General features: G+C 37.6%; 1 protein-coding gene and 1 pseudogene across 9 annotated transcripts in view; one reads left to right on the top strand and one right to left on the bottom strand.

The window, feature by feature from the left end:
• STXBP4 (syntaxin binding protein 4) overlaps positions 1–22,378 on the bottom strand; it is a 204,714-nt gene that overhangs the window by 156,889 nt on the left and 25,447 nt on the right. For 8 of the 9 annotated variants that reach the window (XM_065908595.1, XM_065908592.1, XM_065908597.1 and 5 more), the window contains 4 exons: positions 17,609–17,741; positions 5,495–5,601; positions 5,101–5,320; positions 3,568–3,646 (listed from right to left, as the gene is read on the bottom strand). In XM_065908595.1, coding sequence (XP_065764667.1) covers positions 3,568–3,646; positions 5,101–5,320; positions 5,495–5,601; positions 17,609–17,741 — 539 coding nt within the window. The remainder of the gene's footprint in view (positions 1–3,567; positions 3,647–5,100; positions 5,321–5,494; positions 5,602–17,608; positions 17,742–22,378) is intronic. The other variant, XM_065908598.1, reaches the window with a different exon arrangement.
• On the top strand, positions 1,712–3,046 carry LOC136149120 (solute carrier family 25 member 3 pseudogene; annotated as a pseudogene).

Below are 22,378 nucleotides of genomic sequence, written 5' to 3' on the forward strand. Positions count from 1 at the left end.
AACCCCCAAGATCATGGTATTAGAAACTGAGGCCATTGGGAGGTGCTTACACCATGACGGTGGAGCCCTCATGAATGGAATTACTGTTCTTATAAAAGAGAACTCACAGAGCCCCCTAGACTTTTCTACCATGTAAGGACACAATGAGAATTGCAACCACAAGAAGGCTTTCTCTCAGACCATGCTGGCACCATGACCCTGGACTTCTAGCCTCCAAAACTGTGAGAAATAAATGTCTGCTGTTTATAAGTTACCCAATCTGTGGTATTTTGCTAAAATAACCCAGAGTATGGCTTTATTGACTGTACCAAAGTCTTTGACTGTGTGGATCGCAATAAACTGTGGAAAATTCTGAAAGAGATGGGAATACCAGACCACCTGACCTGCCTCTTGAGAAACCTGTATGCAGGTCAGGAAGCAACAGTTAGAACTGGACATGGAACAACAGACTGGATCCAAATAGGAAAAGGAGCACGTCAAGGCTGTATATTGTCACCCTGCTTATTTAACTTATATGCAGAGTACATCATGAGAAACACTGGGCTGGAGGAAGCACAAGCTGGAATCAAGATTGACGGGAGAAATATCAATAGCCTCAGATATGCAGATGACACCACTCTTATGGCAGAAAGTGAAGAAGAACTAAAGAGCCTCTTGATGAAAGTGAAAGAGGAGAGTGAAAAAGTTGGCTTAAAGCTCAACATTCAGAAAACTAAGATCATGGCATCCGGTCCCATCACTTCATGGGAAATAGATGGGGAAACAGTGGAAACAGTGGCTGACTTTATTTTTCTGGGCTCCAAAATCACTGCAGATGGTGATTGCAGCCATGAAATTAAAAGACGCTTACTCCTTGGAAGGAAAGTTATGACCAACTTAGATAGAATATTAAAAAGCAGAGATATTACTTTGCCAACAAAGGTCCATCTAGTCAAGGGTATGGTTTTTCCAGTGGTCATGTATGGATGTGAGAGTTGGACTATAAAGAAAGCTGAGTGCTGAAGAATTGATGCTTTTGAACTGTGGTGTTGGAGAAGACTCATGAGAGTCCCTTGGACTGCAAGGAGATCCAACCAGTCCATCCTAAAGGAGATCAGTCCTGGGTGTTCACTGGAAGGATTGATGCTGAAGCTGAAACTCCAATCCTTTGGCCACCAGATGCGAAGAACTGACTCTTTTGAAAAGACCCTGATGCTGGGAGGGATTGAGGGCAGGAGGAGAAGGGGACAACAGAGGATGAGATGCTTGGATGGCATCACTGACTCGATGGACATGGGTTTGGGTGGACTCCGGGAGTTGGTGATGGACAGGGAGGCCTGGTGTGCTGAGGTTCATGGGGTTGCAAAGAGTTGGACAAGACTGAGCGACTGAACTGAACTGAACTGAACCCAGACTATGACACTATAAAATTTTTACTAACTCTTATTTTGTGGTTTTAATCTACACAATGCTACTAAAGATTAAAATATATAATTAACAATTTTCTTAATAATTTAGACACATAATTAACTCTTCTTTTCTACACAATTTTCTATTAGGATAGTTTTTCTTTAATTTTTTTTCTCATTTAACTTTTGGAGAAAATTTAAGGGGAAGATTGTGTTCTTGATATTTGAGCCTGGAAACACTTTATTGATTGATAAAAATCCTTTTTTTATGGGTAACTTACACAATTAATCCTTTATTGTTTAAAAACAACAAAAAGGTGAGCTGCAACCTTTCCGTGGGACCGGTTGTGTGTTCGCCATCTTAGGGAAAAGATGTACTCGTCCGTGGTGCACCTGGCGCGGGCGAACCCCTTCAACGCGCCCCACCTGCAGTTGGTGCACGATGGTCTCGCGGGCCCCCGCAGCGACCCCGCCGTGCCCCCAGGCCCACCCCGCCGCTCCCGCAACCTGGCAGCCGCCGCGGTAGAAGAGTACAGTTGTGAATATGGCTCCGCGAAGTTTTATGCACTGTGTGGCTTTGGTGGGGTCTTAAGTTGTGGTCTGACACACACTGCTGTTGTTCCTCTGGATTTAGTGAAATGCCGTATGCAGGTGGACCCACAGAAGTACAAGGGCATTTTTAATGGATTTTCAGTTACACTCAAAGAGGATGGTTTCCGTGGTTTGGCCAAAGGAGGGGCCCCGACCTTCATTGGCTACTCCCTGCAGGGGCTCTGCAAGTTTGGCTTTTATGAAGTCTTTAAGGTTTTGTACAGCAACATGCTTGGAGAGGAGAATGCCTATCTGTGGCGCACATCACTGTATTTGGCTGCCTCTGCCAGTGCTGAATTCTTTGCTGACATTGCTCTGGCTCCTATGGAAGCTGCTAAGGTTCGAATTCAAACCCAACCAGGTTATGCTAACACTCTGAGGGATGCAGCTCCCAAAATGTATAAGGAAGAAGGCTTAAAGGCGTTCTACAAGGGGGTTGCTCCTCTTTGGATGAGACAGATACCATACACCATGATGAAGTTTGCCTGCTTTGAACGTACTGTTGAAGCATTGTACAAGTTTGTGGTTCCCAAGCCCCGAAGTGAATGTTCAAAGCCAGAGCAGCTGGTTGTCACATTTGTGGCAGGTTACATAGCTGGAGTCTTCTGTGCCATTGTTTCCCACCCTGCCGATTCCGTGGTGTCTGTGTTGAATAAAGAAAAGGGTAGCAGTGCCTCTCAGGTCCTCAAGAGACTTGGATTTAGAGGTGTATGGAAGGGACTCTTTGCCCGAATCATCATGATCGGCACTCTGACTGCACTACAGTGGTTTATCTATGATTCTGTGAAGGTCTACTTCAGGTTCCCTCGCCCTCCTCCCCCTGAGATGCCAGAGTCTCTGAAGAAGAAGCTTGGGTACACTCAGTAGATAAATGAAAGCAAATATGGACTGAATCTGCGTGTTGATCAGTGTTTGAGGAAAATGCAGAAGGAACTTTTATATATTTGACAGTGTAGGAAGTATCTATTCCTAATATAATTACTGTAGTACTCTTGTCAAAAGCAAGAGTTTCAAACTTAATGTGGAAATAAACCCAACTGTACATGAAAAAAAAACAAAAAACAAAAAACAAAAAACAAAAACAACAAAAAGTCATTTCATGAAAATTAAGAACCAACAATACTGAATTCATAACACTCAAGTGTTTTCCAATTTATATCTATAAAATCTCTTCCAAGGAAAATAAAACATATTTCTTTTCTTAAGCCATGCTCTCTTCTATAATTTCTCTGAAAGGTGCATTTAATATACCTCACCAGGATTTCACTAAAAGGACAAGGAAACCTAATCTTGATTTAAATAAGACTTTTCATTATGTGGTTTCAACAGTCCATTGATTATTACAGCTTCATAGACACTATTATGATAATGTATCTTTTAAAATTTCAATCCCTTGTTCAGGAAAATTTTCAATAAAAGTCATAATCTAACAGAGACCACTGCATGATAGATTAATTTTTCTCTTTTATCCAATGAAGAAAAAAGAAATAATGCACTCTTCTTTAAAGTCTATTGTCACCTTATGCACTCCTCATTGAGAGAGTAATTGAAGAAAATAACAGGGAAAAGGAATTAAATGTGCATTTACCTGTATTAGACATATCTGTAGGACTGTTGTCTGAAGAACTAACTGGAACCTGTTCTGTTTTCTTGTATCCAGTTTTTATCTAAGAAAGAAAATGAGGAATATGAAATGTCATTTTCTAAAGTAGGTCAAAGACCAGACTAGGTGTTCATGTTAACATAAAAAGAATGATTAATGAGATTAAAGCAACAGTTCTGAAAACATGAAACCTTTAAAATTTTGGTATATTTACCTTCAAACAAAGCAATTCAGAATTAAAGTAACAGCTGCTTTTAGCTCTACCATAACCAAGGATAACAAAATATAAGGCTATGTACCATGTCTCTGAAAAGGTATTATAGCCCCAAATGAAAAAGTATAAGGGCTAAGAGAAAATCTTAAACTCTATATCTAATTAGCATGGACCCAAAACTGAACATACCTATGATGAATTTTATCCCACTGACTAAAAGCCTACTTGAGTTTCAAGTTTATTTTATATGCTCTATTCTATAATTCATTATTAACTGCACTGTAGCGATTAGTAATTACAGTCATCCCTTTGTATCTGCCAGTTTTGCATCTGCATATTCAATCAACAGCAAATTGAAACTATTTTTAAAAATTCCAGAAAGTTCCAAAAAGCAAAACTTGAATTTGCAGCACCAGCAACTATATACATAGCATTTATACTGTATTAGCTATTAAGTGTAATCTAGAGATGGTATAAAATATAAGGGGAGGGTATGCATAGATTATATGCAAATATAACACCACTGTATACAAGAAACTTTAGCATCCTTGGATTCAGGTATCTGCTGTGGGGGCTGTGGGAGGAGGTTGTCCTGGATATCTACAGATATCAAAGGATGACTGTAATTATATTGATTTCCATGTAGAAACTCCCCCTTTTGTGTGATTCATTGTTAAAGACCCTGATTCTGGGAAAGATTGAAGGCAGGAGGAGAAGTGGGTGACAAAGGATGAGATGGCTGGATGGCACTGCCAACTCAATGGACATGAGTTTGAGCAAACTCCAGGAGACAGTGAAGGACAGGGAAGCCTGAGATCCTGCAGTCCATGGGGTTGCAAAGAGTGGGAGATGACTTAGCGACTGAACAGCAACAAAGCAGAATTACATTCCAGCATATGCATGTGAGGGAACAATATCCACCTACACTGTGCGGAAAAGAGCTGAGGAACAGAAAGGAAGACTGCTCGTCTTCAGTCAATCAGAAGACAGAAAAAAAATAATGAATGGAACAATATGAGAGACTATCTGAAAATAAATATAACATTTCATATCACAGTTTTGAGCATATCTAAGCATATCTTCATGATGCCATTCCTGATTATGACTTTCCTGACATAGAATACATTGACCTGAAAAATTATTAATAGCACAGCATAAAAATCTTAAACAAAAAAGATCTTTCAAGGAAATACCAATTGGTTAACGAACTGTATTACCAAAATTATAGTTCTATTATGTATACAACAAACATAATGACACACAGGGGTTTATGGACAAACAGAGAAACAGAAATACAAGATTACCTGATTCCTCCTAAAAGAAGGTAAAATGGCATCTGTAGATTTGGGAGTAGATGAGGTCTTTGGAATTAGTATTTCAGGAGGAGAAGAAATAAGGCTAAATTTTGAGGCTTGAGGTCCATATTCTCCTGTAACTTGTAAATGGGATGAACAAGATGGATTTTCTAAATGGCTGCTGTCAGATTTCTGTCTTATGAATGCTATATCCCAAGCAGATTCTGACCTAGCATTAAAAAGAAATCACTTTATGGATACAGTACAATTGAATTCTAAGATGACATTTCAAATATTAGCAGAAAAGACTTGTTTTGGGTCTACAGTACTAGGACAACTTAAATTTCTATTTTTACAGAGACATGCTAAATGATTCATTCTATCTTATGGCTAGAATAGTTACCTCAACTTGGCTCTGGTAATTATGCTTTTTGCTTCTTCAAATGATACACCAATCATAGACTCCTTGTTTATTGAGACAAGTTGATCTCCTGGTTTCAAACGTCCATCCTAACAAAAATAGTAATATTTGTAAAGAAACTGATTAAGGTGTTTCTTAAAAACATTATTGACACAATTTTAAAAATTTTAATTAATTTATTACGATACTGTGGTGTTTTTAGCATACATTGACATGATCAGCCATGGGTGTACATGTGTCCCCCAGTCCTGAACCCTCTTCCCACCTCCCTCCCCATCCCATCCTTCTGGGTTGGCCCAGTGCACCAGCTTTGAGTTCCCTGCTTCATGCATCAAGCTTGCACTGGTCATCTATTTCACACACAGTAATATACATGTTTCAATGCCATTCTCTCAAATAATCCCACCCTTGCCTTCTCCCACAGAGTACAAAAGTCTGTTCTTTATACCTGTGGTCTTTGCTGTCTCACATATAGGGTTGTCACTACCATCTTTCTAAATTCCATATATATGCATTAATATATTGTATTGGTGTTTTTCTTTCTGACTCACATCACTCTGTATAATAGATTCCAGTTTCATCCACCTCATTAGAACTGAGTAAAATGTGTTCTTTTTAATAGCTGAGTAATATTCCATGGTGTATATGTACCACAGCTTTCTTATCCATTCGTCTGCTGATGGACATCTAGCTTGCTTTCATGTCCTAGCTATTGTAAACAGTGCTGCAATGAACACTGGGGTACATGTGTCTCTTTCAATTCTGGTTTCCTTGGTGTGTATGCCCAGCAGTGGGATTGCTGGGTCATATGGCAGTTCTATTTTCAGCTTTTTCAGGAATCTCCACACTGTTCTCCATAGTGGCTGTACTAGTTTGCCTTCCCACCAACAGTGTAAGAGGGTTCCCTTTTCTTCACATCTTCTCCAGCATTTATTGTTTGTAGACTTTTTGATGGCAGCCATTCTGATGGGTGCGAGATGGTACCTCACTGTGGATTTGATTTACATTTCTCTGATAATGAGTGATGTTGAGCATCTTTTCATGTGTTGGTTAGCCACCTGTATGTCTTCTTTGGAGAAATGTCTGTTTAGTTCTTTGGCCCATTTTTTGATTGGGTCATTTATTTTTCTGGTATTGAGCTGCTTGTATGTTTTTGAGATTAATTGTCAGTTGCTTCATTTGCTATTATTTTCTCACATTCTGAAGGCTGTCTTTGCACCTTGCTTATAGTTTCCTTCATTGTGCAAAAGCTTTTAAGTTTCATTAGGTCCCATTTGTTTATTTTTGCTTTTATTTCCATTACTCTGGGAGATGGGTCATAAAGGATCTCCCTGTGATTTATGTCAGAGAGTGCTCTGCCTATGTTTTCTTCTAGAAGTTTTATAGTTTCTGGTGTTACATTTAGATCTTTAATCCATTTTAAGTCTATTTTTGTGTATGGTGTTAGAAAGTGTTCTAGTTTCATTCTTTTACAAGTGGTTGACCAGTTTTCCCAGCACCACTTGCTAGAGAGATTGTCTTTTCTCCATTGTATATTTTTGCCTCCTTTGTTGAAGATAAGGTGTCCACAGGTGCATGGATTTATCTCTGGGTTTTCTATTTTGTTCCATTGATCTGTACTTCTGTCTTTGTGCCAGTACCATACTGTCTTGATGACTGTAACTTTGTAGTAGAGCCTGAAGTCAGGCAGGTTGATTCCTCCAGTTCCATTCTTCTTTCTCAAGATTGCTTTGGCTATTTGAGGTTTTATATGTTTCCATACCAATTGTGAAATTATTTGTTTTAGTTCTGTGAAAAATGCCATTGGTAGCTTGATGGGGAATTGCACTGAATCTGTAGATTGCTTTTGGAAGTATACTCATTTTCACTATATTGATTCTTCCAATCCATGAACATGGTATATTTCTCCATCTATTTGTGTCATCTTTGATTTCTTTCATCAGTGTTTTATAGTTTTCTATACATAGGTCTTTTGTTTTTTTAGGTAAATTCATTTCTAAGTATTTTATTCTTTTCATTTTAATGGTGAATGGGATTGTTTCCTTAATTTCTCTTTCTGTTTTCTCATTGTTAGTGCATAGGAATGCAAGGGATTTCTGTGTATTAATTTGATACAATTAAAGCAAAGCACAGTATTAGTAAAGAATGACTTAAAGAAAAGAATAAAAAGAAAATTTTTGACAAAGAATCCCAATAGTAAAAAGTTTTTATTAAAGTCTGGCTTGGTAACATACACGTTTTCCTGATAGCTCAGTTCATAAAGAATCTGCCTGTAATCCGGAAGACCCCAGATCTATTCCTGGGTCAGGAAGATCCCTTGGAGAAGGGAAAGGCTACCCAATCCAGTAATCTTGGGCTTCCCTTGTGGCTGAGCTGGTAAAGAATCTACCTGCAATGCGTAAGACCTGGGTTTGATTCCTGGGTTGGGAAGATTCTCTGGAGAAGGGAAAGTCTACCCACTCCAGTAGTCTGGCCTGGAGAATTCCATGGACTGTGTATTCCATGGGGTCACAAAGATTCAGACACAACTGAGTGACTTTCACTTTGCTAATACACATGAATGAAATGGAAATGTTCATGTATTCCTAGAATAAACTTTCATGTTAAGGTATCCTGAAGATATGAAGACACAGCCTGGTATACTAGGAAAAGAAGTCTGTTTTAAAAGTTCAGTTGTATGAGATAAAAACAGGTCTGTCTGTGATAAAGTAGGCCAAATCATTCTAGGATATTTCAGGATATAAGACTCATTCAGTTTAGTTTCTGAGCATTCCTGTATCTTTCAACCCATCACACATTAAGAGTTATTTCACAGTTAGAATTTTTTAAAATTCTGCCAATGATCTTATCTAAATTGATTCTACCTACATTTCTGTTCATGGTCAGACATCGTCATTTTTGGATCTGCTGTCCTTCCTGTGACTGACAAAGAACCAGTTGGTTATACAAGGAGTTCTACTGACATCCTACTAATAACAACCAATCTTAACTGGCTGCCTGGCATTGTCTTTTCCAGGACCTATCTCTGCCAATGACTATATGCGTGTGTGCTCAGTCATGTCCGACTCCTGCAACCCCACTGCCTATAGCCCACCAGGCTCCTCTGTTCAAGAATACTGGAGTGGGTTTGCCATTTCCTCCTCCAGAGGATCTTCCCGACTCAGGGACTGAACCTGCATCTCCTGCTTCTTCTGCTTTGACAAGCAGTTTCTTTACCACTAAGCTACTTGGGAAGTCCCCTTGCCTAAAACTAGCTTAACTGTATAAGACAAAGCATAAATGTTACAAGATTTAATGTATACATTAGGTAAGTTTTCTTGGTTTTCATTCGTCTTTTAATTCAAACCGGAAAAGGAAAAATGAACTCTCTTCATTTTCAGTTCCTAAGATGCTTCTCAATCATTAGTACAAATACAGAAAGCATTATTTCTACAACTAGGGAAAAGTTTATAAAGCTAAAAAGCATTTTTACCCCTGAGGGTATTTAAGTAAATTCCACAAATTCAAGGAAATAGCTTTTAAAAAGCCTTATCGTCTAAGCTATATCCTTGGATAACTAATCTTTGATTTGAACTGCATTATATATAACAATGGTGATTTATGGTTACTTTACTGTTGAGTAACAATGCTTTTTTTAAAAATGTATTCATTATTATCTCTTACACTGAACACTGAGTATACAGGAAGGTAAATAAATATAAACATGCTATTTCTAATACTGTGTAATAAAAGATAAGATAATCTAAATGAATAATGACCCTATGACCATTCTGAAATATAAACATAAAACCACAAAGTCAATTTGATTTAAAATATATAGTATTTGAAAACTAATTTGGATTTTATAAGTATGTGATTAAATATAACTAGCAAAGTTTGAGAATACACAATTGCTATATTCACAAGTGATTTTTTTCCCCCTCCTTCCATTTGATCAATGTATGGGGACTCAAACACAATAGTAATGCTGAAAAAGGCTAAGCAGCATGGAGAAAGTATCTACCATATGGATCCTCCATGTTCAGTAAAATGAAGGAGCTGATTTTGTAATATTTTATAAAATCAAGCCTGATGACAGACTTTGATAACATATGCATTGAAGTCAACTATGTTCAGACTATACTTAGAAATTTACATAGGAGAACTTGCGATTAAATATGCTAAACATTAGCCTGAGGATGTCACTTCCTAGAGGTTAAAGTGAAATGGTGACAAACAAAGAAACAAAACAACCTTTTTGCCACAGGCAAAAAGATAAGGCTAGTAAAAGTTACCAAAGAACAAACAAAATTCAGGGGAGCACTTAATTCTGAAAAGGAGGGTGGAGAATATAATGGAGTGGGAGGGAAACACATAGGAAGACTTAGTAGTAATATTTTCTACTTAAGTCAAACAGTGAAGTCTAAGTGCACTCATGGGTGTTCATTTCATCATTATGCTTTATAAGTTAGGTATCTGCTCCAATATCTTTTTGTATGTATAAAATGTTACATTATTAAAAAGAAGAGAAAATTTCCATCCCATTGAAATAAAGCAAACACTCATAACATTTAGGGCTTCCCTGGTGGCTCAGTTGGTAAAGAATCCTCCTGCAATGCGGGAGACCCCAGTTCAATTCCTGGGTCAGGAAGATCTCTTGGAGAAGGGAACGGCTACCCACTCCAGTATTCTGGTCTGAAGAATTCCAAGGACTGCATAGTCCTTGGGATTGCAAAGAGTTGGACATGACTGAGTGACTTTAATTTCATGACATTTAAGCTCAACAATGTTTCTAACTAGATTAATTTTATTTTGGTTCTATATTCCAAAATTTGCATTGGAAGTAGGGTCAAACAGTGATTTTTTAAAAATCTAGCTTAAATCTAGCTTAAAATCTAGCTTAAAAAATCTGTTAAATCCAACTCTATCCCATTTGGAATCTGCAAAAAATTCTTCCTTAGAATCAGCTTAAAAAGGTAGATTATAACTGAAATTTAATGCCTACACTACTATTTACTTATATCCCAAAGCCTGGCAATAACTTAGGGAAAGAAAGGGAACAATGAAGGAAGCTCTGCTTCATTGAAGCAAAGCATTTGAAGGATTCTGACAAGGGGAAAAAGGTTCTTTGAAAATTGGGGTGGTGGACAGTAAATATTTGGTTGTTTTGTTTTACCCTAAACACTCTTAGTATTAACAGTTCCTGGTTTTTATTAAACTTCCTTGGAAAGGGAAAATTCCATGATGATGACTATAAGCCAGATGGTAACTCCACTGTCTGCTATTTGGGCAGGAGCCTTCAGAGGCAGTGGACTGGTGAGAAGAAAAGAGAATGAGGCATGGAAACCAGATAGATCTGAATTCAAATTTGAACTCCACAGATTGCTAGCTAAGATGTTCATAAACAATGAGATAAGGTGAAGGAAGAGGATGCAGGAGGTGCATCTCATCCACAAAGAACTAAATTCTAAATCACCAGAGACAGTTCCTCTCTGTGTGTATCTTATAGAAACCACAGCTGGTTGTTAGTGTTATGGAGAAAAGACCTTCAGAAAACAGAGGTCGGTAACAGGATTGAGGTGACCTACCTTCTCCCACAATCTCTTCTCCGGCCACATGGTATTAGTCATACAGAGAAAAAGCTCTCAGAAGGCAATTTAACACATCTTATATTAATATTAAGGTACACCAATGTACTGAAGTAGTGTTTTCCAAGAAGACAAGAGTCAGAGAAGAGAAGAAGAAAGTCTCTGACTGTGGCTGCTGGTGTTTATATATATTTTTCTTTCTAAAGAGTACTTGCAGCAGTTTTTTTTTTTTTTCTTTTTCTTTTGCCTCCAAGAATAAGATCTTAGCTGATCATGTGAATTTCTGAACTGGTTTAAAAGTCAGAACCTGCAAACTAAAACAAAGCTATTTCTGTAAAAGTCTGGCATTCAAAGCCTGTGAATTCTACCCCAGCTTGATTAATGTGTCTGTGAAGATAGTGACTTCAGGGATTTGCCAAGGCCTCTTCCACACTGTCTCGATTCTGATTCAGCACTTACTGAGCAACCACACAACATGACAGGCAAGGTGCCAAGCACTTTCACACACCCAGCTTCAGTATGAATTCTTTCTCGTTGACATTTATAAACATGTTGAAATAATAATGTATTCTTGAATACTTGAATACTTCTGTTAAAAACTGCCAACACTCTCCATTTCATATTATAACAACTATTACACAGTTTACCAAACAATGTATGACCACAGTATCAGAAACTATCTACATAGCCTGACTCTAACTCAGTATTTCTCAACACAATAAGACTGTTCCTGCGAGCTTTTGGATTCCTTTCCCATAATTTCATTAAGTGTCAGTGGAGGTATCTTCTCACAATACCAGTTATTAACAAGAATGCAGGCAATTTATTTAATCTCCATGAGACTCATTTCCTTAGCTGTGAGGTGAGGAATAAGTACCTATTGCACAGGTTGCTGTGATAAATAACGCATATAAAATCCTAACACATTGTAGGTGTTACGGAGAGGTGAATCAGATTCCCGTATCTGTTGAAGGCAATTTTCACAATGATAGAAAATTTAATCCTCCCAATCCTCAAATTAAGAACCCTTGATGACTGTCCACTGACGGGAATATCTGAAATTCCTGAATTTCCCAAACCTAGAACAACAAACTAGATGCAGCCTACTTTTTCTAGCCTCATATCCACTTTTCCTCCTCAGCATGTAAATTCTTCATCGTATTCTCAGAAAATGTTCTTCAAATCTGCCACGGTCTTTCAAACTTTAGTGTGCTTATACATATTAATTCTTGTCTAGAACGCCACCACTCACCTTGACACGTCTGTCTGATGAACTCTCACTTAAACTTCACTGCCAAATTCAAACATTATCTATGCTGTAGGTTTTCTCCAACTCCCTAGATTTACTTAACTGCCTCCTTATTTTTGCTCCAAAAGCACTTTCACTTTTCTATATTACTGTACTTACTCTGTACTATCCTTATTTGTTTACATATCTTTTTCTTCCCCATTAGACTATATTACTTCAGCAACTCCCAAATTAACAGCACACATTCTTTCAACTGACCAGAACTATGCCCTTTTCATGGTTATTTCCCTGAGCATAGTGCCAAGTACAGAACAGGTCTACAATAAATGAAAGAGGCCCAGGAAACACTGAGGAAATTAAGGTGGCTCTAACACAAATAACAGCGGCAAAGGAGAAAAGTATGTGACATTGAAATGTGAATCCTCTTGGCTCCCACTGCTTTAGCTCCCACCAAAGGATTGGCTTCTCTGCCTCTTGTCATCTAGAGATCTTTGTCCTACCTATCCAAAAAGCCTTTGTCCCAGGTTCCAGTGACACACCATATCCTAAAAATAGCTATCTTTTCAAAGTTAGATATGTCCAGCTATAGTCCTTTGTGAGCAATGACTACTAGTATCCATTTATATGATCTTTGTCTTAATCTATAAGATTGGACCCCCCCCCAAAAAAATCCTGAATATATCACATCTAAGATCCGTAATACTGATTATGAGATACACCATTATCTTATGTAATGCTAAGAGAAAATACGCTGTCAGTTACACTATGACATTTACTATAAGATCCATTTCAATTTCAGAGATGCTAGAGAGAAAATATATACATTTAGACATATGTACACACACAAACTCCTATGTGTGTGTACAGAACATCCTAGGTGGTGCTAGTGGTAAAGAACACACCTGCCAATACAGGAGACATAAAAGATGCGAGTTTGATCCCTGGATTGGGAAGATCTCCTGGAGCAGGGCATGGCAACCCATTCCAGTATTCGTGCCTGTGTCTTCATGGACACAGGAGCCTGGCAGGCTGCAGTCCATGGGGTCACAAAGAGTCAGACATGACTGAAGCAACTTAGCATGCACACATGTGCATGTACATACACACGTAATTACTTATCTATACATCTGTTTTATAAATATTGGTGTGTATCTATATGCATACAGTCATTTCTCGGTGTTGGATACCAAAATCCATGGATGCTCAAGTAACTTACATGAAATGCTGTAATAGCTGCATGAAATCTATGCATATCTTCCCTGTATACTTTAAATCATCTCTAGATTACTTATCATACCTAATACAATGCAGATGCCATGTAAATAATTGTTTTATGGCAAATTCAAGTTTGCTTTTTGGAATTTTCTGGAATTTGTTTTTTTGAATATTTTCAATTTGAGGTTGGTTGAGCCTATAGCTTTGGAACCTAAGGATATGGAGAGCTGACTATGTGTGTGTGTGTACTCTAGAATCAGGTAAACAAAATATATCAGGTTTGAAGAAAAATGTCTGATTCCTGCCTGCTCTCCTTACAGTACAAATAGAGAAAGAAAAAAAAAAGTATTGTTCAGAATTAGACACAAAGAGTTAGGAAGAAAAGACACTTTGGTGTGGAGCCCAGATAGCAGCAGTTGAAAGGTAAACAGGCAAATCAGTAATTCTCAGCAACATGACTAAAGATTTACTCATTCATTGGTTATTAATTTAGTAATCAATATGTGTCAAGTACCATGCTAGGGACTAAAGGTATTATTGTGAATAAAACAGATAAGATCTGTGCACTTAGGAAACATCCTCAGATTTGTGGTTCAGGCAGAGCTGGTAAACACAGTCACAGATACTGATGTACGATCACAAGCTGACCCTGATGACTATGAAGGTAAGAAACAAGCAGACAGGAGATAGGAAGGAAAGGCGTGCAGACAGGAAACACCTGGCCCTAGACTTGGGCGGTGGGGCGGGTGCAGGGAACACAGGGAATACCTCTCTGTGGAAGTGGTCTTTGGGTTCATGTTTAACAGTAATGGGGGTAGTGATAGCCAGGGGGAGCAGCATACAAGATGACAAAGAACTTGGCCCCTTCCAAGGACTGAAAGATGCTACTCTGAAAGCACAGGGTGGCGAGTCAGAGAAGCGAGGGGCAGAAGTCACCCTGTACAGAGCCTTGTAGCCAATTAAGTATTAGTAGGCTTGGTTGAGAGGGAAATAGGAATGGTGCATAAGAGCAGACAACGCTCTCTGTGAGGTTTGCTATAAACTGTTGACAACTTAAACAAAGGTGATGGCAGTGGAGATCAAGAAGACTGATGGATTCAAGAGCTATTTAGAAACAGTCAACAGTAAGTACTAATGAATTAGATATGGGTGTTAAAGGAGAGGAAGTATTTAGGATGAGATCTGGTTTTCTGACTTTGTGCAATTGGAAGGTGTCATTCACAGAAACTGGGAACACTGGCAGAAGGCCTATTTGGGGAGAAATGGGTAGATGGAAGGTATGACATGACTATCATAAATCCTGCCTCAGACAAGTTGTATGTGAGATGCCTTGAAGAGATCCAAGTGGAGATGTGCATCAGGCAATTGGTTATGTGTGTATGAAGATCAAAGGAATGTCTCACTCCCCAAAATTTCTAAGACTGAACACTGAGGACTCCAAACTGATACGGAATTGGCTGGTGGAGAGAAAAGAGCCTTGGAGTTCCCATATTTAATCCTTCCCTTAACTCAGTACCTATTATAGTTGTTCCTAACCAATAGGCTACCTCTAGCTCTTAGAGTTGGGAGAATCAAGAATCTTCTTTCCTACTTAAAGCAGCAAAAACATTTCAAGATGTTTCAAGTTTGAACTCTGAATATGTTATTTTCAAAGAAACATGACCATTTTGGTTACTTAACCAGTATTCTATTTCATATCTTCCAAGAGGAAAAATATTTTTGTGTGTGTATGAGGGGAAGGTGGGGCAGCTAGTCATGATTAACTAAAGATAATTAATTCCAACAACCCCCTATTTATAAAGTTTGGAAATATAAATTAAATATAATCTATCTATAAGCTTGAGATTGGCTATATTATTAACTCTGAAACAATATAATGTTAAAATTACAGCAAGTGAAAGTACTCATATGCATTTAAAAAATATTAACGGTTGCTCAGTGTACCAACTTAATAAGGATAACCTATGAGCCTCTGTTTCCTATTCTGTGAATATACATACAGAAATTTGTTCATTTTAGAAGTTTATTAACAAGCCTAACACAGTATTTGTTGTTGCTGTTGTTTAGTCGCTCAGTTGTATCCGACTCTTTGCGACACCACAGAGTGTCCACCAGGCCCCTTTGTCCATGGGGATTTTTGGGGCAAGAACACAGTATTTAGAACAAAGTAAATTCTATAATTCATTAAAAATATTTTTATACAAAATTGAATTAATTTGTCTTCTCAGAGCAAAAGATGTATGTACTTCTCCATCTTGAGGAAGAACATAAAAGCAACTGTAAGCTGCTTATTCTTCTCTGTCGACATCCTTCTCTATTTTGGCAATTTTCTTCTCTTGGACACAAATACTGTAAAAATACATTAATAACTCAATGCTGCTCTCTAGTGGTAAATACAGAATATACTTTATTATATGGTTTTGCTTTCTAATAACCTTTCAAACAACGAAATTCTCAGAAAATCAGCAAGAGAAAATGTATATTACAGGTATAATTTCTTATTCAGTGATTGCTGAGAGGAGATGAGTCACTCAGCACCTAGTCACTACTATTACTTTAAGTACAAATATTTTTCATGGGGGAAAAAAAGCACAAATTGATGTTTTTCTTAAAAGTAAATTCTTATCACTTGTTAGGTACACTGCATTACTACAAGTATAGTCTAAGAAATAGCTTAGCCATACTGAATACACACAACCTTTAGCTTTAAAACTAAAGTAATATATCTCAATTCTTAAAAGAAAAATTTTTTCTTTTGTTTGAATTTGTTTAAATTTAGCATTTAGGTATACTCTTATTTAGCTAATAAATAAAATTCAGGAGCCCAAAATTTTATCATTATAATATCCTATTGTATGTTTGTATGCTCAGTTGCTCAGTCATCTCTGATTGACGCTTTGCGACCCCATGGACGGTAGCCTGCCAGGCTCCTCTGTCCACGGGATTCTCCAGGCAAGAATACTAGAGTGGGTTGCGATTTCCTACTCCAGAGACAATATCCTATACTTACTGTATAACACTTACAGCTTGGTAAGTGTATTAGGAAGACACTGTAGTATCTTCACAAGGCTGAGAAAATTTAAGTCTATTGCTTTGAAAGTTTTGGTTAAATTGATTTTTTTTTCCCAACATGGAAAAAAATCCACTTGAATAAACAAACTGTTTGCTAAACAGTGTTTAGGATAGGACTAGGGGGTAAGGGTAGGACTATTTATTTAACAAAAACAACTAGAATAAGAACAATATAAACAAATTTTGTAAGAGGATCCTGTCTCATGTTAAATAGCTTGATATTAATAGACTATTTTATTAAATTCTTTATATATCTCTCCAAAAAGGATTGGAAGAAATTTTCAACAAAAGAAATATAGAATCATGTTAGCAAAACAGAAATAACATGAAATTCAAGAGAAATGAGAATGAAAATATAGTAACCAATTTGTTAACTAGGTGCTTCAAATATAAATCTGAGCTTCCTAGCAACAAGAGCAAAGACGAATTCATGATTTACGTATTTCTTACAGTGATGAGAAGAGTAAGGCTTTCTCATTCCTAAAAAAGATACTTTCTATCCTTAATTCTAAATCTAATTTCTCATATGGACAACTAATAAGTGACAACAAACTTATCAAGAATTACTGCAAATTCACAAATGAGTAGATTTTATTTGCTTAGTTTTGTTTTGCATTTAAGAGAGGCCAAATGAACAGTTTAACTGATCTAAGTTAACCCAAACTCAGAGCAATGAATAGAGAACATGTCTTTAGATATGATTTCTCTCAGACAGACTTAGGATAAAAGTTGAACAGCATATAATTAAAAATATATAGCCTTTAGTTAGAGCTTAAAATCTGCTATTTTCATATTTAATTCACTTTTTTCTTATGCATTTGTTAGGTTAAAGCTCCTTGAGTGTGAAGGCCTACTTCCACTCTCTGTGTCTTTCACTGAGAAATGGTCACAGTAGACACTCAATTAACATAAAAAACTTACTGATGATGAAACAAACCTCATCACTAGTGGTTTTGTCTTTTAGGTGAAGAGTTATTTTATCTTCGTTTTTACCTTATAACAGTCTCCTCCAGGAATGATTTCCTGAATATATACCAATGGACCTTCATTCCGGTTAATTCCTCCTAGGATCTTCAGACCAAGGCCTGTTTTCTTGGTAACTGTAATCATCTGAAAGGCAGGATCCCTAAGATAAAGTAAATTAGCATGCATAAATTAGCCTAGAGATGGTGGTCCACCAGGGAGACTCTGCCCAGAGATGGGTACCTACTTTTTCTTTAAACTCTTTGTTAACTTCTTAGACCTAGATAATTCAAAATACTCAGTACATACTAGCAATGACGTTTTTAAAAGTATGATCATACAAAGGCAATCAAATGAATTTTCTTAGCCCTAATTCTAATTTTTCTGTAAAACAACCAAACAATAAGAGAAATTACAGCAATAATGCTTATTTCTTTGGAGTAGAAGAATACTTTAAAAATATTATTTAAACAAACTTAAAGATTTATTAAAGGTAACTGCAGAGACTTGCTTTAAACTGACTTTTTACTACACTTTAGGATTCCAAAACGAAACACTTTAATGAATCGGATAAGGGACTTTTAAAAGACACGTTTGTGGCCATTTAAAGCAAAATAAATATAACCTTAATTTGAACTCTCAAAAAAAAGAAAAAAAACCCTCAGTTTATCCTTTAATAGTATTTTCCTGATACAAAGCACATGCTCCAGCTGTGATTTCTGCTGGACATAAAAGTGATGCTACTAGGAAAGAAGGAACTGTTAAAAAGAATTCTGCAAAAGGTACACCCTCCCCACATCCCAAGTTGTGTTTCTGAATAGTGTTCAGAACAGACTTTTATTGGTCCAAGAGAACTTGAGTAAAGTACGAAATGAAGCTCAGGGCTTACTTATGGTGTAGTGGGTATTGTGCTAAGCAATATTCACACACTATGCTATTCAATTCATTTAATATTTATAAAATCCCTAATATTATAACCCTCATTTTTCTAAAAGAACCCAAATCTGGGTAGGTTGACTTGGTGGCCTAAAGTTACAAAGCTGAAGGACAGCAATGTGAGCCTGGTCTATCTCACTCCAGAGCCAAAGTATGGTCTAAGATCTAAGATCACCTCAACCTCAATGCTTCACTGGTACATTAAAGCCATTGTTAAATACAGGATTTTTGCTGCTGCTGCTGCTGCTAGCTGTCTTCAAATGTGCCATCACAGAAACCACTGTTAAAGAGTTAGTTCATATTTTACATAAGGTTACAGCTTTGAAAAATTTTTTATAGTTAACTTCTGCCATAGAAATTCTAGCTATATCTTTATGAGGACTTGTATTCAAAAGTTAAATCATAAAAAAGTATAATGAAAGAAATTAAAACTTTAAAAAACAAATTTAAAATTTGTTTAAATTTAAAAAAACAAATCCCTATTTTTGAGTATTTTGATCTTTATATAGCACTTAGAGCACATCCGTTATGGTTGTATTACACTGAATTCAACTCTAGGGTAAGAGGGTTTATGTGGTTACTAGGGTAATAGTCAGTTAGTTAAGGGAAAAGGCAGAAAATGTTTTATTGTCAGATTTCAAAATCTTTCTTGACGGGAGATTAGGCTGCAAAGAAATAAAGAGATGAAGCCTAGAAGTGGGGGAGATGAAGGAGAAAGGGGACAAAGGTCTCATTAGGCACCTCCAATAACCTCTTAAACTGTCTAAATGTGAATTCCCCTCAATGGCGGTACACACGATCTCCAGCACACATTACTATTTCAGTAAAGTATTCCTCCTTTTCTAACCCCAGCAGAGTATCTATGATTAACACAGCAGTGTATTTACTTGTTAGGACCTTACTTTAAAATTCCCTCATTGTGGGACTTCCCTGGTGGTCCAGTGGTCAAGATTCTGTGTTCCCACTAAGGGGGCCTGGGTTTGATCCCTGGTCAGGGAACGAAATCCCACATGATGCAACTAAAACTCAACACAACCAAACAAATAACTAAATAAAAAAAATTTTCTTAAGTCTCTCCTTGTTAAGAATTTACATTACTTAATTTTTTTTGCAATTAAAAATAGTTCTGCTGCTCAAATTTAAACATAGTAACAGAATCTACAAGCTAAATCCAGGCAGAAATACTGCTTTTTACCTAATCAGATCAATGTAAATGCAGAACTTTGACAATATATGACAAGGCTTTAGGAAAGAGGTACTCCTGCACATTGTTGGTGGTAATCAAAAATGGTATAACCTCTGAAGAGGGGATTTAGTAATCTCTAATTTACCCTCTGGGCTTCCCTGGTGGCTCAGTAGTAAAGAGTCCACCTGCCAGTGCAGGAGACATGGGTTTGATCCCCGGGTCAGGAAGAGCCCCTGGAGAAGGAAATAGCAACTCACTCCAGCGTTCTTGCCTGGGAAATCCCATAGACAGAGGAGCCTGCGTCCACGAGGTGGCAAAGGAGTCGGACATGACTTAGCAACTAAACAACAACAATTTACCCTCTAATCCAACAATCTCATTTTTGGAACCTTTCCCAAAGATAATTTGGGGACAAATACAAAATGACTTGTATACTAGGTTAGTTATCTGGCATAATTTGTAATCACCAAAAATTGCAAACAGTTCAAATGTCCATCAATAAGGTACTGGATAAATAAACTATGGTATTGACATATTAAGAACAGAATACTATACACCTACAACAAGGTACAAGGAAGAACTTTATAAACCAATATGAAGTGACCATCAGGACATAACTTTAGTTTACAAAAGGGCTGTTCAAAATATCATATATACAGGACTTCCCTGGTGATTCAGGGCTTCCCTGACAGCTCAGTTGGTAAAGAATCCACCTGCAATGCAGGAGACTCTGGTTTGACTCCTGGGTCAGAAAGATCCACTGGAGAAGGGATAGGCTACCCACTCCAGTATTCTTGGGCTTCCCTTGTGACTCAGCTGGTAAAGAATCCACCTGCAATGTGGGAGACCTGGGTTCGGTCCCTGGGTTGGGAAGATCCCCTAGAGAAGGGAAAGGCTACCCACCCCAGTATTCTGGCCTGGAGAATTCCATGGACTGTATAGTCCATGAGGTAGCAAAGAGTCAGACAGGACAGAGGGACTTCCACTTTCACTTTCCTGGTGACTCACTGGTAAAGAATCCATCTGCCAATGCAGGAGACACAGGTTCAATCCCTGGTCCAGGTGGATCCTACAAGCCACAGAGCAACTAAGCTTGTGCACCACAGTCATCCAGCCTGTACTCTAGAGTCTGAGAACCACAACGACTGAAGCCCATGCTTTCCAGAGTCTGTGGTCTACAAGAGAAGGCCACCACAGTGAGAAGCTCACGCACCACAACTAGAGAGCAGCCCCAGTTCTCCACAGCTACAGAAAAGCTCAACCAGCAATGAGGACCCAGCACAGCCAAAAATAAACAAATAAAATTATTTCTAAAAAAAAAACCAACAGAAAATGCCACTATATATAATATGCTACCTTTTTGTTAAGAATGCACTGGCAAGTGGAGCCTGGGATATTGGGTGTTTTAGGACATCTTGCCTTAGTAATATGCTTCTTTCTCATTAGCTTTATTTTGCCTTAAGTAGTTGAATAAAACTCTGTGCTGTCACAGAGCAAAGCTGTTCAGTACCAGCACATGGAGCACTGTGGACAGAATTCTTCATCTACCACACAGCTGGGCCTGGCTTTTGTCCCTAGGAGACTAGAGCTTCCCAGTGCCCCCAGGAGGAGGCATCAGAGAAAGATACACTGAGTTTAACTGACCTGAAACCATTCTCTAGGAAAGACCTTAAAACTTGAGTCAAGACTGGTGTACACTCGTTTACTAAGTAAGCAAGAGTAGAAGAATGTCTAATGTCCAGTAGCACTTTATACAGAATAAATAATCATTTTGAGAAAAAATATAATTGTATACACACATACATATATGGCACGCATATATATTTATATGGATATGTATTTGCTCATTCAAAAAGAAACACTGAAAAAGAATTAAGAAAAAGATGGCTATTTATAGGAGAAAGAGGGCACAGAAAGAAGGATAAGACTGAAAGAAAGACTTCTTTGAATATACTTTGTTATATGTGTGTTACATGTTTGCAAAATGGCCACCAATTCTTCCCATCTCTGTCTGGATGCCCCCAAGAATGTGGCTTTACTGTTCCTTCCATTAAAAAGCAAAGCCTGTAACTCTAGGCCTTGAATTCAGACTTAGTTATCTACATTGCTTCAGCCACGGTACATAAGCAAACATGAGGAAAACAGACATTTGAAAAACACCCGTGCTTGCTGCTGGGAACCATTCTGCAGCACGTGAGAAAGTCTGAGCTAGCTGCCTCGAGGGTGGGAGACCAGGCTGAAAGGGGCCTCAGCCATCCAGCCTTCCCAAATGAGGCCCCAGAGCACATCTGTGAGGCCATCCTACTGGAGCCGGTGCAGACCGGAACTGTCCTCAGAATCATGACAAAGAATAAATGCTTGCTTGTTTTAAGGTACTACAGCTTGTTTGTTACTCAGCAAACGTTAATCTTACATTTTGTTATAGTTATACTGGAAATATAAAATACTTTAGATATTTAAAAAATCAGATCAAATTTTAAAAAATCCAGCTCTATAATTCTAAAAGAGAATGCAGGATTTATCCTATACCTTGATTTACAGTGGAAGGTAATTACTGATCAATCTTTTTATTGACACTATCTTACACCACAGGTAGTTAGCTGTATGAAACTTTTCCCCCAACATTAATATTCTACATATTTTAAACTATGATACTTCAAAACATATTAAATTTAATT

Source organism: Muntiacus reevesi, chromosome 18 (assembly GCF_963930625.1).
Source record: "Muntiacus reevesi chromosome 18, mMunRee1.1, whole genome shotgun sequence".
Lineage (NCBI taxonomy): Eukaryota > Metazoa > Chordata > Mammalia > Artiodactyla > Cervidae > Muntiacus > Muntiacus reevesi.